The 19,457-nt window shown below is 42.2% G+C and overlaps 1 protein-coding gene across 1 annotated transcript in view; it reads right to left on the bottom strand.

Moving 5' to 3' along the window:
- Positions 1–19,457, bottom strand: part of CIP2A (cellular inhibitor of PP2A) — a 335,048-nt gene that overhangs the window by 97,758 nt on the left and 217,833 nt on the right. The window contains exon 18 of the mRNA XM_053707535.1: positions 16,629–16,742. Coding sequence (XP_053563510.1) covers positions 16,629–16,742 — 114 coding nt within the window. The remainder of the gene's footprint in view (positions 1–16,628; positions 16,743–19,457) is intronic.

The following is a 19,457-nucleotide window of genomic DNA, read 5'->3' as shown; positions in this document are numbered from 1 at the left end:
CACATAAGCTAGTTTGAAGGTCCAAGGTGCTACTAGTGCATCCACTAGAGCCGCCTTGGGATCCCTGGATCTGGACCCGTAGCAAGGAACTTTGAAGTTCTGACGAGAGGCCATCAGATCCATGTCTGGAATGCCCCAAAGTTGAGTGACTTGGGCAAAAATTTCCGGATGGAGTTCCCACTCCCCCGGATGCAATGTCTGACGACTCAGAAAATCCGCTTCCCAATTTTCCACTCCCGGGATGTGGATAGCAGACAGGTGGCAGGAGTGAGACTCCGCCCATAGAATGATCTTGGTCACTTCTTCCATCGCTAGGGAACTCCTTGTTCCCCCCTGATGGTTGATGTACGCAACAGTCGTCATGTTGTCTGATTGAAACCGTATGAACTTGGTCCTCGCTAGCTGAGGCCAAGCCTTGAGAGCATTGAATATCGCTCTCAGTTCCAGAATATTTATCGGTAGAAGAGATTCTTCCCGAGACCAAAGACCCTGAGCTTTCAGGGATCCCCAGACCGCGCCCCAGCCCATCAGACTGGCGTCGGTCGTGACAATGACCCACTCTGGTCTGTGGAATGTCATCCCTCGTGACAGGTTGTCCAGGGACAGCCACCAACGGAGTGAGTCTCTGGTCCTCTGATTTACTTGTATCTTTGGAGACAAGTCTGTATAGTCCCCATTCCACTGACTGAGCATGCACAGTTGTAACGGTCTTAGATGAATGCGCGCAAAAGGAACTATGTCCATTGCCGCTACCATCAACCCGATCACTTCCATGCACTGAGCTACGGAAGGAAGAGGAACGGAATGAAGTATTCGACAAGAGTCCAGGAGCTTTGTCTTTCTGGCCTCTGTTAGAAAAATCCTCATTTCTGAGGAGTCTATAATTGTTCCCAAGAAGGGAACCCTTGTTGACGGGGATAGAGAACTCTTTTCCACGTTCACTTTCCAGCCGTGCGATCTGAGAAAGGCCAGGACGATGTCCGTGTGAGCCTTTGCTCGAGGGAGGGACGACGCTTGAATCAGAATGTCGTCCAGGTAAGGTACTACTGCAATGCCCCTTGGTCTTAGCACAGCTAGAAGGGACCCTAGTACCTTTGTGAAAATCCTTGGAGCAGTGGCTAATCCGAAAGGAAGCGCCACGAACTGGTAATGTTTGTCCAGGAATGCAAACCTTAGGAACCGATGATGTTCCTTGTGGATAGGAATATGTAGATACGCATCCTTTAAATCCACCGTGGTCATGAATTGACCTTCCTGGATGGAAGGAAGGATAGTTCGAATGGTTTCCATCTTGAAAGATGGGACCTTGAGAAATTTGTTTAAGATCTTGAGATCTAGGATTGGTCTGAATGTTCCCTCTTTTTTGGGAACTATGAACAGATTGGAGTAGAACCCCATCCCTTGTTCTCTCAATGGAACAGGATGAATCACTCCCATTTTTAACAGGTCTTCTACGCAAAGTAAGAACGCCTGTCTTTTTATGTGGTCTGAAGACAACTGAGACCTGTGGAACCTTCCCCTTGGGGGAAGTCCCTTGAATTCCAGAAGATAACCCTGGGAGACTATTTCTAGCGCCCAAGGATCCAGAACATCTCTTGCCCAAGCCTGAGCGAAGAGAGAGAGTCTGCCCCCCACCAGATCCGGTCCCGGATCGGGGGCCGATATTTCATGCTGTCTTGGTAGCAGTGGCAGGTTTCTTTGCCTGCTTTCCCTTGTTCCAGCCTTGCATTGGTCTCCAAGCTGGCTTGGCCTGAGAAGTATTACCTTCTTGCTTAGAGGACGTAGCACCTTGGGCTGGTCCGTTTTTACGAAAGGGACGAAAATTAGGTCTATTTTTTGCCTTGAAAGGCCGATCCTGAGGAAGGGCATGGCCCTTACCCCCAGTGATATCAGAGATAATCTCTTTCAAGTCAGGACCAAACAGCGTTTTCCCCTTGAAAGGAATGTTTAGTAGCTTGTTCTTGGAAGACGCATCAGCCGACCAAGATTTCAACCAAAGCGCTCTGCGCGCCACAATAGCAAACCCAGAATTCTTAGCCGCTAACTTAGCCAATTGCAAAGAGGCGTCAAGAGTGAAAGAATTAGCCAATTTGAGAGCATTGACTCTGTCCATAATCTCCTCATAAGGAGGCGAGTCACTATCGAGCACCTTAATCAGTTCATCAAACCAGAAATATGCGGCTGTAGTGACAGGGACAATGCATGAAATGGGTTGTAGAAGGTAACCCTGCTGAACAAACATCTTTTTAAGCAAACCTTCTAATTTTTTATCCATAGGATCTTTGAAAGCACAACTATCCTCTATGGGAATAGTGGTGCGTTAGTTTAAAGTAGAAACCGCTCCCTCGACCTTGGGGACTGACTGCCATAAGTCCTTTCTGGGGTCGACCATAGGAAACAATTTTTTAAATATGGGGGGAGGGACGAAAGGAATACCGGGCCTTTCCCATTCTTTATTAACAATGTCCGCCACCCGCTTGGGTATAGGAAAAGCTTCTGGGAGCCCCGGCACCTCTAGGAACTTGTCCATTTTACATAGTTTCTCTGGGATGACCAAATTTTCACAATCATCCAGAGTGGATAATACCTCCTTAAGCAAAATGCGGAGATGTTCCAATTTAAATTTAAAAGTAATCACATCAGATTCAGCCTGCTGAGAAATATTCCCTAAATCAGTAATTTCTCCCTCAGACAAAACCTCCCTGGCCCCCTCAGATTGGGTTAGGGGCCCTTCAGAGATATTAATATCAGCGTCGTCATGCTCTTCAGTAACTAAAACAGAGCATCCACGCTTACGCTGAACAGGGTTCATTTTGGCTAAAATGTTTTTGACAGAATTATCCATTACAGCCGTTAATTGTTGCATAGTAAGGAGTATTGGCGCGCTAGATGTACTAGGGGCCTCCTGAGTGGGCAAGACTCGTGTAGACGAAGGAGGGAATGATGCAGTACCATGCTTACTCCCCTCACTTGAGGAATCATCTTGGGCATCATTGTCATTATCACATAAATCACATTTATTTAAATGAATAGGAATTCTGGCTTCCCCACATTCAGAACACAGTCTATCTGGTAGTTCAGACATGTTAAACAGGCATAAACTTGATAAGAAAGTACAAAAAACGTTTTGAAATAAAACCGTTACTGTCACTTTAAATTTTAAACTGAACACACTATATTACTGCAATTGCGAAAAAACATGAAGGAATTGTTCAAAATTCACCAAACTTTCACCACAGTGTCTTAAAGCCTTGAAAATATTGCACACCAAATTTGGAAGCTTTAACCCTTAAAATAACGGAACCGGAGCCGTTTTAAGCTTTAACCCCTTTACAGTCCCTGGTATCTGCTTTGCTGAGACCCAACCAAACCCAAGGGGAATACGATACCAAATGATGCCTTCAGAAGTCTTTTATAAGTATCAGAGCTCCTCTCACATGCGACTGCATGCCATGCCTCTCAAAAACAAGTGCGCAACACCGGCGCGAAAATGAGACTCTGCCTATGCTTTGGGAAAGCCCCTAAAGAATAAGGTGTCTAAAACAGTGCCTGCCGATATTATTATATCAAAATACCCAGAATAAATGATTCCTCAAGGCTAAATAAGTGTTAATAACAATCGATTTAGCCCAAAAAATGTCTACAGTCTAAATAAGCCCTTGTGAAGCCCTTATTTACAATCGTAATAAACATGGCTTACCGGATCCCATAGGGAAAATGACAGCTTCCAGCATTACATCGTCTTGTTAGAATGTGTCATACCTCAAGCAGCAAAGACTGCAAACTGTTCCCCCAACTGAAGTTAATGCTCTCAACAGTCCTGTGTGGAACAGCCATGGATTTTAGTTACGGTTGCTAAAATCATTTTCCTCATACAAACAGAATTCTTCATCTCTTTTCTGTTTCTGAGTAAATAGTACGTACCAGCACTATTTGAAAATAACAAACTCTTGATTGAATAATGAAAAACTACAGTTAAACACTAAAAAACTCTAAGCCATCTCCGTGGAGATGTTGCCTGTACAACGGCAAAGAGAATGACTGGGGTAGGCGGAGCCTAGGAGGGATCATGTGACCAGCTTTGCTGGGCTCTTTGCCATTTCCTGTTGGGGAAGAGAATATCCCACAAGTAAGGATGACGCCGTGGACCGGACACACCTATGTTGGAGAAAAGGACCTTGTGACAGAAGGTCTGGTCTTAACGGAAGAGTCCATGGTTGGCAAGATGCCATCCGGACAAGATCCGCATACCAAAACCTGTGAGGCCATGCCGGAGCTATTAGCAGAACAAACGAGCATTCCCTCAGAATCTTGGAGATTACTCTTGGAAGAAGAACTAGAGGCGGAAAGATATAGGCAGGATGATACTTCCAAGGAAGTGATAATGCATCCACTGCCTCCGCCTGAGGATCCCGGGATCTGGACAGATACCTGGGAAGTTTCTTGTTTAGATGAGAGGCCATCAGATCTATCTCTGGGAGCCCCCACATTTGAACAATCTGAAGAAATACCTCTGGGTGAAGAGACCATTCGCCCGGATGCAACGTTTGGCGACTGAGATAATCCGCTTCCCAATTGTCTACACCTGGGATATGAACCGCAGAGATTACACAGGAGCTGGATTCCGCCCAAACCAAAATTCGAGATACTTCTTTCATAGCCAGAGGACTGTGAGTCCCTCCTTGATGATTGATGTATGCCACAGTTGTGACATTGTCTGTCTGAAAACAAATGAACGATTCTCTCTTCAGAAGAGGCCAAAACTGAAGAGCTCTGAAAACTGCACGGAGTTCCAAGATATTGATCGGTAATCTCACCTCCTGAGATTCCCAAACTCCTTGTGCCGTCAGAGATCCCCACACAGCTCCCCAACCTGTGAGACTTGCATCTGTTGAAATTACAGTCCAGGTCGGAAGAACAAAAGAAGCCCCCTGAATTAAACGAAGGTGATCTGTCCACCACGTTAGAGAGTGTCGAACAATCGGTTTTAAGGATATTAATTGATATATCTTCGTGTAATCCCTGCACCATTGGTTCAGCATACAGAGCTGAAGAGGTCGCATGTGAAAACGAGCAAAGGGGATCGCGTCCGATGCAGCAGTCATAAGACCTAGAATTTCCATGCATAAGGCTACCGAAGGGAATGATTGAGACTGAAGGTTTCGACAAGCTGTAATCAATTTTAGACGTCTCTTGTCTGTTAAAGACAGAGTCATGGACACTGAATCTATCTGAAAACCCAGAAAGGTTACCCTTGTTTGAGGAATCAAAGAACTTTTTGGTAAATTGATCCTCCAACCATGATCTTGAAGAAACAACACAAGTCGATTCGTATGAGACTCTGCTAAATGTAAAGACTGAGCAAGTACCAAGATATCGTCCAAATAAGGAAATACCACAATACCCTGTTCTCTGATTACAGACAGAAGGGCACCGAGAATCTTTGTGAAAATTCTTGGAGCTGTAGCAAGGCCAAACGGTAGAGCCACAAATTGGTAATGCTTGTCTAGAAAAGAGAATCTCAGGAACTGATAATGATCTGGATGAATCGGAATATGCAGATATGCATCCTGTAAATCTATTGTGGACATATAATTCCCTTGCTGAACAAAAGGCAATATAGTCCTTACAGTTACCATCTTGAACGTTGGTATCCTTACATAACGATTCAATAATTTTAGATCCAGAACTGGTCTGAAGGAATTCTCCTTCTTTGGTACAATGAAGAGATTTGAATAAAACCCCATCCCCTGTTCCGGAACTGGCATAATTACTCCAGCCAACTCTAGATCTGAAACACAATTCAGAAATGCTTGAGCTTTCACTGGATTTACTGGGACATGGGAAAGAAAAAATCTCTTTGCAGGAGGTCTCATCTTGAAACCAATTCTGTACCCTTCTGAAACAATGTTCTGAATCCAAAGATTGTGAACAGAATTGATCCAAATTTCTTTGAAAAAACGTAACCTGCCCCCTACCAGCTGAACTGGAATGAGGGCCGTACCTTCATGTGAACTTAGAAGCAGGCTTTGCCTTTCTAGCAGGCTTGGATTTATTCCAGACTGGAGATGGTTTCCAAACTGAAACTGCTCCTGAGGACGAAGGATCAGGCTTTTGTTCTTTGTTGAAACGAAAGGAACGAAAACGATTGTTAGCCCTGTTTTTACCTTTAGACTTTTTATCCTGTGGTAAAAAAGTTCCTTTCCCACCAGTAACAGTTGAAATAATAGAATCCAACTGAGAACCAAATAATTTGTTTCCCTGGAAAGAAATGGAAAGTAGAGTTGATTTAGAAGCCATATCAGCATTCCAGGTCTTAAGCCATAAAGCTCTTCTGGCTAAGATAGCCAGAGACATAAACCTAACATCAACTCTAATAATATCAAAAATGGCATCACAGATGAAATTATTAGCATGCTGGAGAAGAATAATAATATCATGAGAATCACGATTTGTTACTTGTTGCGCTAGAGTTTCCAACCAAAAAGTTGAAGCTGCAGCAACATCAGCCAATGATATAGCAGGTCTAAGAAGATTACCTGAACATAGATAAGCTTTTCTTAGAAAAGATTCAATTTTTCTATCTAAAGGATCCTTAAACGAGGTACCATCTGACGTAGGAATGGTAGTACGTTTAGCAAGGGTAGAAATAGCCCCATCAACTTTAGGGATTTTGTCCCAAAATTCTAACCTGTCAGGCGGAACAGGATATAATTGCTTAAAACGTTTAGAAGGAGTAAATGAATTACCCAATTTATCCCATTCCTTGGAAATTACAGCAGAAATAGCATTAGGAACAGGAAAGACTTCTGGAATAACCGCAGGAGCTTTAAAAACCTTATCCAAACGTATAGAATTAGTATCAAGAGGACTAGAATCCTCTATTTCTAAAGCAATTAGTACTTCTTTAAGTAAAGAGCGAATAAATTCCATCTTAAATAAATATGAAGATTTATCAGCATCAATCTCTGAGATAGAATCCTCTGAACCAGAAGAGTCCAAAGAATCAGAATGATGGTGTTCATTTAAAAATTCATCTGTAGAGAGAGAAGATTTAAAAGACTTTTTACGTTTGCTAGAAGGAGAAATAACAGACAAAGCCTTCTTTATGGATTCAGAAACAAAATCTCTTATGTTATCAGGAACATTCTGCACCTTAGATGTTGAGGGAACTGCAACAGGCAATGGTACATCACTAAAGGAAATATTATCTGCTTTAACAAGTTTGTCATGACAATTATTACAAACAACAGCTGGAGGAATAGCTACCAAAAGTTTACAGCAGATACACTTAGCTTTGGTAGATCCAGCAGGCAGTGGTTTTCCTGTAGTATCTTCTGGCTCAGATGCAACGTGAGACATCTTGCAATATGTAAGAGAAAAAACAACATATAAAGCAAAATAGATCAAATTCCTTATAAGACAGTTTCAGGAATGGGAAAAAATGCCAAACATCAAGCTTCTAGCAACCAGAAGCAAATGAAAAATGAGACTGAAATAATGTGGAGACAAAAGCGACGCCCATATTTTTTAGCGCCAAATAAGACGCCCACATTATTTGGCGCCTAAATGCTTTTGGCGCCAAAAATGACGCCACATCCGGAACGCCGACATTTTTGGCGCAAAATAACGTCAAAAAATGACGCAACTTCCGGCGACACGTACGACGCCGGAAACGGAAAAGAATTTTTGCGCCAAAAAAGTCCGCGCCAAGAATGACGCAATAAAATGAAGCATTTTCAGCCCCCGCGAGCCTAACAGCCCACAGGGAAAAAAGTCAAATTTTTGAGGTAAGAAAAAATATGATAATTCAATGCATAATCCCAAATATGAAACCGACTGTCTGGAAATAAGGAAAGTTGAACATTCTGAGTCAAGGCAAATAAATGTTTGAATACATATATTTAGAACTTTATAAATAAAGTGCCCAACCATAGCTTAGAGTGTCACAGAAAATAAGACTTACTTACCCCAGGACACTCATCTACATGTTTGTAGAAAGCCAAACCAGTACTGAAACGAGAATCAGTAGAGGAAATGGTAAATATAAGAGTATATCGTCGATCTGAAAAGGGAGGTAAGAGATGAATCTCTACGACCGATAACAGAGAACCTTATGAAATAGACCCCGTAGAAGGAGATCACTGCATTCAATAGGCAATACTCTCTTCACATCCCTCTGACATTCACTGCACGCTGAGAGGAAAACCGGGCTCCAACTTGCTGCGGAGCGCATATCAACGTAGAATCTAGCACAAACTTACTTCACCACCTCCCTTGGAGGCAAAGTTTGTAAAACTGATTTGTGGGTGTGGTGAGGGGTGTATTTATAGGCATTTTAAGGTTTGGGAAACTTTGCCCCTCCTGGTAGGAATGTATATCCCATACGTCACTAGCTCATGGACTCTTGTTAATTACATGAAAGAAAACATGTCTGAGCAACACGCGAAGGCGCACAATCCTGTAACGGAAGGCACAACACTCAGGGACAGATACCCCCGCGGGGAACTGTAGAGGCCCCCCCCCAAGGCGGAAGGCCCGGGACAATAGGGCACGAGCACATTCTCAAAGAAACGTCTGGACTCTGCAGACGAACAATCGCCAACATTATGTGGAAGTGAAAACGTGCTGCAACCTCCAGGGGAAACACGCCACCCCGCATGGAGGAACCATAAACTGGGTTACCCGCATGTGCAGAAGTATGATTTGGTAGGGAATTCGCCTCTCGGAGGACAGAACCCCCAGAGGCGGATGGCTCAGCAGTCCCTTGATTTCCCGAGCCCGAAGAACCAGACGCTCTGAAATTGCATACGGAACAAAACTGGTTGACAGGCGTCAACAAGGCCAATCCGGATTCATCACCGGACACAGAATCTGAAATCAAAATAGTTTCAGTATCAGAATCCTCTAACTGAATCTGAAATTAACACAGTCTCAGCATCAGAATCCTCCATAGCTGGATAGAGGATATTTAAATATGGACTAAAGTAGTGAAAACTAAAACGGCACCCGACACCCCCAATGGCTGGGGCACTCACCACCTCCTATGATCAGACCCCTGCGGTCTAGAAAATTTCCTTCGCCACACGGTCAGGAATGCGGAAATGAAACAATGGAACATAGCCACATAAGATGAACCGTACAGTCCAAACAAGCGCACCCAACCAAAAGGCTGCATCACTTCCAACCACGAGCCCAGTATACATCGCACATAAGCAGATTGAATCACATAACAAACATGATTATAAAAAACCCCTGTTCAATAACCCCCCTCAGGAGATATTAACCCTCGATTCCAAGATACTAAAAGAGACTCACTGAGACCCTTATGTATAGTTAGACCAGCAAGGTGGTAGCCTCTCGGGAAACATTAACATTACAGAACATTGCAAATAAAGTAAAATGAAAAGATCTCACCGGAATCTATGCCGTGGAACAGGAACACGGCCCTTCAAATGTGACGGATAGTAGCATCGCTTCTGCCATGGACCAGAGAGAAGAAAGCAGGCAACAAAGCGAAGTTCGACGACGCTGAATGCTTGAGGAGCTGTTAACCTGAGTCGGGTTTCGCAGAAAGAAACTCACTGCATCTCTGGACTCTAACTTTCATCCAAGCCCTCGCTGAGAGACTGACAGGACTACTTAAAACTCCTGTCCCATGCCGAAGAGTACTACCCTCCATAAGAGACAAAAACTAAAAATTCTGACACTTCTCTGCCATCCTCCTGGGACGAAAGGCAAAGAATGACTGGGGGATGAGGGGGAGTAGAAGGAGTATTTAAGCCTTTGACTGGGTTGTCTTTGCCTCCTTCTGGTGGCCAGGTTCTTATTTCCAAAAAGTAATGAATGCAGCTGTGGACTCTTTCCATTTAAGAAGAAAATCCTCATTAAAACACCTCTTGAGGAAAGGAAATCACTTACCCCCTCTGAAAGTAGCTCCTGAAAACTTACAAAATCAAAAACTTCAAAGCAAAGAGGAAGTAGGACTCAGGACACCCGACATCCAGATAGTGTACTTAAGAAGAGAGGAAGCACGCGCCAACCTAACATCATATAAAGGAAAATGTACGCCAAAACGTTGTATGCTACCACACTGACGCACACAGGCTCAAAAGCAGATGTGCCTTTTCAAAATGCACACGCACAAACCAGACGTGTGCGAAACCCATTGTAAGTTTAAAAATATACACATGCAAAAATGCCAGCGAGTGGTAAATGTACACGTGCGAAAAAACATAATTTATGTAAGAACTTACCTGATAAATTCATTTCTTTCATATTAACAAGAGTCCATGAGCTAGTGACGTATGGGATATACATTCCTACCAGGAGGGGCAAAGTTTCCCAAACCTTAAAATGCCTATAAATACACCCCTCACCACACCCACAAATCAGTTTAACGAATAGCCAAGAAGTGGGGTGATAAGAAAAAAAGTGCGAAGCATATAAAATAAGGAATTGGAATAATTGTGCTTTATACAAAAAAATCATAACCACCACAAAAAAGGGCGGGCCTCATGGACTCTTGTTAATATGAAAGAAATGAATTTATCAGGTAAGTTCTTACATAAATTATGTTTTCTTTCATGTAATTAACAAGAGTCCATGAGCTAGTGACGTATGGGATAATGAATACCCAAGATGTGGATCTTTCCACACAAGAGTCACTAGAGAGGGAGGGATAAAATAAAGACAGCCAATTCCTGCTGAAAATAATCCACACCCAAAATAAAGTTTAATGAAAAACATAAGCAGAAGATTCAAACCGAAACCACTGCCTGAAGTACCTTTCTACCAAAAACTGCTTCAGAAGAAGAGAATACATCAAAATGGTAGAATTTAGTAAAAGTATGCAAAGAGGACCAAGTCGCTGCTTTGCAAATCTGATCAACTGAAGCTTCATTCCTAAACGCCCAGGAAGTAGAAACTGACCTAGTAGAATGAGCTGTAATCCTCTGAGGCGGAGTCTTACCCGATTTAACATAGGCAAGATGAATTAAAGATTTCAACCAGGATGCCAAAGAAATGGCAGAAGCTTTCTGGCCTTTTCTAGAACCAGAAAAGATGACAAATAGACTAGAAGTCTTTCGGAAAGATTTAGTAGCTTCAACATAATATTTCAAAGCTCTAACAACATCCAAAGAATGTAACGATTTCTCCTTAGAATTCTTAGGATTAGGACATAATGAAGGAACCACGATTTCTCTACTAATGTTGTTGGAATTCACAACCTTAGGTAAAAATTCAAAAGAAGTTCGCAACACCGCCTTATCCTGATGAAAAATCAGAAAAGGAGACTCACAAGAAAGAGCAGATAATTCAGAAACTCTTCTAGCAGAAGAGATGGCCAAAAGGAACAAAACTTTCCAAGAAAGCAATTTAATGTCCAATGAATGCATAGGTTCAAACGGAGGAGCTTGAAGAGCTCCCAGAACCAAATTCAAACTCCATGAAGGAGAAATTGACTTAATGACAGGTTTTATACGAACCAAAGCTTGTACAAAACAATGAATATCAGGAAGAATAGCAATCTTTCTGTGAAAAAGAACAGAAAGAGCAGAGATTTGTCCTTTCAAGGAACTTGCGGACAAACCCTTATCTAAACCATCCTGAAGAAATTGTAATATTCTCGGAATTCTAAAAGAATACCAAGAAAAATGATGAGTAAGACACCAAGAAATATAAGTCTTCCAGACTCTATAATATATCTCTCTAGATACAGATTTACGAGCCTGTAACATAGTATCAATCACAGAGTCAGAGAAACCTCTTTGACTAAGAATCAAGCGTTCAATCTCCATACCTTTAAATTTAAGGATTTCAGATCCGGATGGAAAAAAGGACCTTGCGACAGAAGGTCTGGTCTTAACGGAAGAGTCCATGGTTGGCAAGATGCCATCCGGACAAGATCCGCATACCAAAACCTGTGAGGCCATGCCGGAGCTATTAGCAGAACAAACGAGCATTCCCTCAGAATCTTGGAGATTACTCTTGGAAGAAGAACTAGAGGCGGAAAGATATAGGCAGGATGATACTTCCAAGGAAGTGATAATGCATCCACTGCCTCCGCCTGAGGATCCCGGGATCTGGACAGATACCTGGGAAGTTTCTTGTTTAGATGAGAGGCCATCAGATCTATCTCTGGAAGCCCCCACATTTGAACAATCTGAAGAAATACCTCTGGGTGAAGAGACCATTCGCCCGGATGCAACGTTTGGCGACTGAGATAATCCGCTTCACAATTGTCTACACCTGGGATATGAACCGCAGAGATTAGACAGGAGCTGGATTCCGCCCAAACCAAAATTCGAGATACTTCTTTCATAGCCAGAGGACTGTGAGTCCCTCCTTGATGATTGATGTATGCCACAGTTGTGACATTGTCTGTCTGAAAACAAATGAACGATTCTCTCTTCAGAAGAGGCCAAAACTGAAGAGCTCTGAAAATTGCACGGAGTTCCAAAATATTGATCGGTAATCTCACCTCCTGAGATTCCCAAACTCCCTGTGCCGTCAGAGATCCCCACACAGCTCCCCAACCTGTGAGACTTGCATCTGTTGAAATTACAGTCCAGGTCGGAAGAACAAAAGAAGCCCCCTGAATTAAACGATGGTGATCTGTCCACCACGTTAGAGAGTGTCGAACAATCGGTTTTAAAGATATTAATTGATATATCTTCGTGTAATCCCTGCACCATTTGTTCAGCATACAGAGCTGAAGAGGTCGCATGTGAAAACGAGCAAAGGGGATCGCGTCCGATGCAGCAGTCATAAGACCTAGAATTTCCATGCATAAGGCTACCGAAGGGAATGATTGAGACTGAAGGTTTCGACAAGCTGTAATCAATTTTAGACGTCTCTTGTCTGTTAAAGACAGAGTCATGGACACTGAATCTATCTGGAAACCCAGAAAGGTTACCCTTGTTTGAGGAATCAAAGAACTTTTTGGTAAATTGATCCTCCAACCATGATCTTGAAGAAACAACACAAGTCGATTCGTATGAGACTCTGCTAAATGTAAAGACTGAGCAAGTACCAAGATATCGTCCAAATAAGGAAATACCACAATACCCTGTTCTCTGATTACAGACAGAAGGGCACCGAGAATCTTTGTGAAAATTCTTGGAGCTGTAGCAAGGCCAAACGGTAGAGCCACAAATTGGTAATGCTTGTCTAGAAAAGAGAATCTCAGGAACTGAAAATGATCTGGATGAATCGGAATATGCAGATATGCATCCTGTAAATCTATTGTGGACATATAATTCCCTTGCTGAACAAAAGGCAATATAGTCCTTACAGTTACCATCTTGAACGTTGGTATCCTTACATAACGATTCAATAATTTTAGATCCAGAACTGGTCTGAAGGAATTCTCCTTCTTTGGTACAATGAAGAGATTTGAATAAAACCCCATCCCCTGTTCCGGAACTGGAACTGGCATAATTACTCCAGCCAACTCTAGATCTGAAACACAATTCAGAAATGCTTGAGCTTTCACTGGATTTACTGGGACACGGGAAAGAAAAAATCTCTTTGCAGGAGGTCTCATCTTGAAACCAATTCTGTACCCTTCTGAAACAATGTTCTGAATCCAAAGATTGTGAACAGAATTGATCCAAATTTCTTTGAAAAAACGTAACCTGCCCCCTACCAGCTGAACTGGAATGAGGGCCGTACCTTCATGTGAACTTAGAAGCAGGCTTTGCCTTTCTAGCAGGCTTGGATTTATTCCAGACTGGAGATGGTTTCCAAACTGAAACTGCTCCTGAGGACGAAGGATCAGGCTTTTGTTCTTTGTTGAAACGAAAGGAACGAAAACGATTGTTAGCCCTGTTTTTACCTTAGATTTTTTATCCTGTGGTAAAAAAGTTCCTTTCCCACCAGTAACAGTTGAAATAATAGAATCCAACTGAGAACCAAATAATTTGTTTCCCTGGAAAGAAATGGAAAGTAGAGTTGATTTAGAAGCCATATCAGCATTCCAAGTCTTAAGCCATAAAGCTCTTCTGGCTAAGATAGCCAGAGACATAAACCTAACATCAACTCTAATAATATCAAAAATGGCATCACAGATAAAATTATTAGCATGCTGGAGAAGAATAATAATATCATGAGAATCACGATTTGCTACTTGTTGCGCTAGAGTTTCCAACCAAAAAGTTGAAGCTGCAGCAACATCAGCCAATGATATAGCAGGTCTAAGAAGATTACCTGAACACAGATAAGCTTTTCTTAGAAAAGATTCAAATTTTCTATCTAAAGGATCCTTAAACGAGGTACCATCTGACGTAGGAATGGTAGTACGTTTAGCAAGGGTAGAAATAGCCCCATCAACTTTAGGGATTTTGTCCCAAAATTCTAACCTGTCAGGCGGAACAGGATATAATTGCTTAAAACGTTTAGAAGGAGTAAATGAATTACCCAATTTATCCCATTCTTTGGAAATCACTGCAGAAATAGCATTAGGAACAGGAAAAACTTCTGGAATAACCGCAGGAGCTTTAAAAACCTTATCCAAACGTATAGAATTAGTATCAAGAGGACTAGAATCCTCTATTTCTAAAGCAATTAGTACTTCTTTAAGTAAAGAGCGAATAAATTCCATCTTAAATAAATATGAAGATTTATCAGCATCAAACTCTGAGATAGAATCCTCTGAACCAGAAGAGTCCAAAGAATCAGAATGATGGTGTTCATTTAAAAATTCATCTGTAGAGAGAGAAGATTTAAAAGACTTTTTACGTTTACTAGAAGGAGAAATAACAGACAAAGCCTTCTTTATGGATTCAGAAACAAAATCTCTTATGTTATCAGGAACATTCTGCACCTTAGATGTTGAGGGAACTGCAACAGGCAATGGTACATTACTAAAGGAAATATTATCTGCTTTAACAAGTTTGTCATGACAATTATTACAAACAACAGCTGGAGGAATAGCTACCAAAAATTTACAGCAGATACACTTAGCTTTGGTAGATCCAGCAGGCAGTGATTTTCCTGTAGTATCTTCTGGCTCAGATGCAACGTGAGACATCTTGCAATATGTAAGAGAAAAAACAACATATAAAGCAAAATAGATCAAATTCCTTATAAGACAGTTTCAGGAATGGGAAAGAATGCCAAATATCAAGCTTCTAGCAACCAGAAGCAAATGAAAAATGAGACTGAAATAATGTGGAGACAAAAGCGACGCCCATATTTTTTAGCGCCAAATAAGACGCCCACATTATTTGGCGCCTAAATGCTTTTGGCGCCAAAAATGACGCCACATCCGGAACGCCGACATTTTTGGCGCAAAATAACGTCAAAAAATGACGTAACTTCCGGCGACACGTATGACGCCGGAAACGGAAAAGAATTTTTGCGCCAAAAAAGTCCGCGCCAAGAATGACGCAATAAAATGAAGCATTTTCAGCCCCCACGAGCCTAACAGCCCACAGGGAAAAAAGTCAAATTTTTGAGGTAAGAAAAATATGAAAATTCAATGCATAATCCCAAATATGAAACTGACTGTCTGAAAATAAGGAAAGTTGAACATTCTGAGTCAAGGCAAATAAATGTTTGAATACATATATTTAGAACTTTATAAATAAAGTGCCCAACCATAGCTTAGAGTGTCACAGAAAATAAGACTTACTTACCCCAGGACACTCATCTACATGTTTGTAGAAAGCCAAACCAGTACTGAAACGAGAATCAGTAGAGGTAATGGTAAATATAAGAGTATATCGTCGATCTGAAAAGGGAGGTAAGAGATGAATCTCTACGACCGATAACAGAGAACCTTATGAAATAGACCCCGTAGAAGGAGATCACTGCATTCAATAGGCAATACTCTCTTCACATCCCTCTGACATTCACTGCACGCTGAGAGGAAAACCGGGCTCCAACTTGCTGCGGAGCGCATATCAACGTAGAATCTAGCACAAACTTACTTCACCACCTCCCTTGGAGGCAAAGTTTGTAAAACTGATTTGTGGGTGTGGTGAGGGGTGTATTTATAGGCATTTTAAGGTTTGGGAAACTTTGCCCCTCCTGGTAGGAATGTATATCCCATACGTCACTAGCTCATGGACTCTTGTTAATTACATGAAAGAAAAGAGACACAAAGTACATAAATACACAGTATATAAAAAATATATATAATATAATAACCTAAGAGGCTTACAGAATAAAAATATAGTACTTACCAATAGGCATCCTACTACTGGAGGAAACCAATAGGAAGCCAAAACCAGTGCTGAAACATAACAGCAGAGGATCTGGAATAGGAGTATAGCAACGATCCAACAGAAAAAGGCAAAGGACAGTACATGCAACACCTGTGGAAGGCTTGTGGTTAATTCCTCACAGGTGAAACCTATGCCACTACCCATACTCCAAATACATCCCCTCAATCAAGAACTGCACTCAGAGGGGAAAAGTCAAGACTGAGTTGCCAGTGAGAGGGGAGGGTTTTTATAAAGCTCTTGGGGTTTTTATAAAGCTAGTGGGAATCTTTGCCTCCTCCTAGTGGCAGGGAAGAGTAATTCACAGGAGTAATGGATTGTGGACTCTCGCAACCTGTATAAAAGAAAAAAAAAAAAAGAAAGAAAAGCATGAAAGAAATAAATTGACATAACACTTACTTTTCATTCTGTAACTTTAATGACTCATTCAACCTTTTCATGTTTTCAGCTTGCTTATTTAGTAAATTATACGATGCCTGCAATTCTTTGGATTGCCTTTCAGAGAGCTCATATCTGCAATGAAAGAATATACATGTAGATAAGAATAAATACAAGAATGAAGAACATTATTACAACGAAACACTGTTTCACATCCCATTAAAATGTAAGCATTTATAGGTAACTGATTAAATAGACCGTAAACACCATTTAATTATAAGGCATTTCTGTTATCTTGTTATAGAGCAGTGCATCAGCCAAATAACAGAATTTATGTTTACCTGATAAATTACTTTCTCCAACGGTGTGTCCGGTCCACGGCGTCATCCTTACTTGTGGATATTCTCTTCCCCAACAGGAAATGGCAAAGAGCCCAGCAAAGCTGGTCACATGATCCCTCCTAGGCTCCGCCTACCCCAGTCATTCGACCGACGTTAAGGAGGAATATTTGCATAGGAGAAACCATATGATACCGTGGTGACTGTAGTTAAAGAAAATAAATTATCAGACCTGATTAAAAAACCAGGGCGGGCCGTGGACCGGACACACCGTTGGAGAAAGTAATTTATCAGGTAAACATAAATTCTGTTTTCTCCAACATAGGTGTGTCCGGTCCACGGCGTCATCCTTACTTGTGGGAACCAATACCAAAGCTTTAGGACACGGATGAAGGGAGGGAGCAAATCAGGTCACCTAAATGGAAGGCACCACGGCTTGCAAAACCTTTCTCCCAAAAAATAGCCTCAGAAGAAGCAAAAGTATCAAACTTGTAAAATTTGGTAAAAGTGTGCAGTGAAGACCAAGTCGCTGCCCTACATATCTGATCAACAGAAGCCTCGTTCTTGAAGGCCCATGTGGAAGCCACAGCCCTAGTGGAATGAGCTGTGATTCTTTCAGGAGGCTGCCGTCCGGCAGTCTCGTAAGCCAATCTGATGATGCTTTTAATCCAAAAAGAGAGAGAGGTAGAAGTTGCTTTTTGACCTCTCCTGTTACCAGAATAAACAACAAACAAGGAAGATGTTTGTCTAAAATCCTTTGTAGCATCTAAATAGAATTTTAGAGCGCGAACAACATCCAAATTGTGCAACAAACGTTCCTTCTTCGAAACTGGTTTCGGACACAAAGAAGGCACGACTATCTCCTGGTTAATGTTTTTGTTAGAAACAACTTTTGGAAGAAAACCAGGTTTAGTACGTAAAACCACCTTATCTGCATGGAACACCAGATAAGGAGGAGAACACTGCAGAGCAGATAATTCTGAAACTCTTCTAGCGGAAGAAATTGCAGCCAAAAACAAAACTTTCCAAGATAATAACTTAATATCAACGGAATGTAAGGGTTCAAACGGAACCCCCTGAAGAACTGAAAGAACTAAGTTGAGACTCCAAAGAGGAGTCAAAGGTTTGTAAACAGGCTTGATTCTAACCAGAGCCTGAACAAAGGCTTGAACATCTGGCACAGCTGCCAGCTCTTTGTGAAGTAACACAGACAAGGCAGAAATCTGTCCCTTCAAGGAACTTGCAGATAATCCTTTCTCCAATCCTTCTTGAAGAAAGGATAGAATCCTAGGAATCTTTACCTTGTCCCAAGGGAATCCTTTAGATTCACACCAACAGATATATTTTTTCCATATTTTGTGGTAAATTTTTCTAGTTACAGGCTTTCTGGCCTGAACAAGAGTATCAATAACAGAATCTGAGAAACCTCGCTTTGATAAGATCAAGCGTTCAATCTCCAAGCAGTCAGCTGGAGTAGGACCAGATTCGGATGTTCGAACGGACCTTGAACAAGAAGGTCTCGTCTCAAAGGTAGCTTCCATGGTGGAGCCGATGACATATTCACCAGATCTGCCTACCAAGTCCTGCGTGGTTACGCAGGAGCTATCAAGATCACCTACGCCCTCTCCTGATTGATCCTGGCTACCAGCCTGGGGATGAGAGGAAACGGCGGGAATACATAAGCTAGGTTGAAGGTCCAAGGTGCTACTAGTGCATCTACTAGAGTCGCCTTGGGATCCCTGGATCTGGACCCGTAGCAAGGAACCTTGAAGTTCCGACGAGAGGCCATCAGATCCATGTCTGGAATGCCCCACAGTTGAGTGATTTGGGCGAAGATTTCCGGATGGAGTTCCCACACCCCCGGATGCAATGTCTGACGAATCAGAAAATCCGCTTCCCAAGTTTCCACTCCTGGGATGTGGATTGCAGACAGGTGGCAGGAGCGAGTCTCCGCCCATTGAATGATTTTGGTCACTTCTTCCATCGCCAGGGAACTCCTTGTTCCCCCCTGATGGTTGATGTACGCAACAGTCGTCATGTTGTCTGATTGAAACCGTATGAACTTGGCCCTCGCTAGCTGAGGCCAAGCCTTGAGAGCATTGAATATCGCTCTCAGTTCCAGAATATTTATCGGTAGAAGAGATTCTTCCCGAGACCAAAGACCCTGAGCTTTCAGGGATCCCCAGACCGATCCCCAGACCGCGCCCCAGCCCATCAGACTGGCGTCGGTCGTGACAATGACCCACTCTGGTCTGCGACAGGTTGTCCAGGGACAGCCACCAACGGAGTGAGTCTCTGGTCCTCTGATTTACTTGTATCTTCGGAGACAAGTCTGTATAGTCCCCATTCCACTGACTGAGCATACACAATTGAAATGGTCTTAGATGAATTCGCGCAAAAGGAACTATGTCCATTGCCGCTACCATCAAACCTATCACTTCCATGCACTGCGCTATGGAAGGAAGAGGAACGGAAGGAAGTATCCGACAAGAGTTTAGAAGTTTTGTTTTTC

Source organism: Bombina bombina, chromosome 3 (assembly GCF_027579735.1).
Source record: "Bombina bombina isolate aBomBom1 chromosome 3, aBomBom1.pri, whole genome shotgun sequence".
NCBI classification, from domain to species: domain Eukaryota; kingdom Metazoa; phylum Chordata; class Amphibia; order Anura; family Bombinatoridae; genus Bombina; species Bombina bombina.
This window is presented reverse-complemented; position numbering and strand designations above follow the sequence as displayed.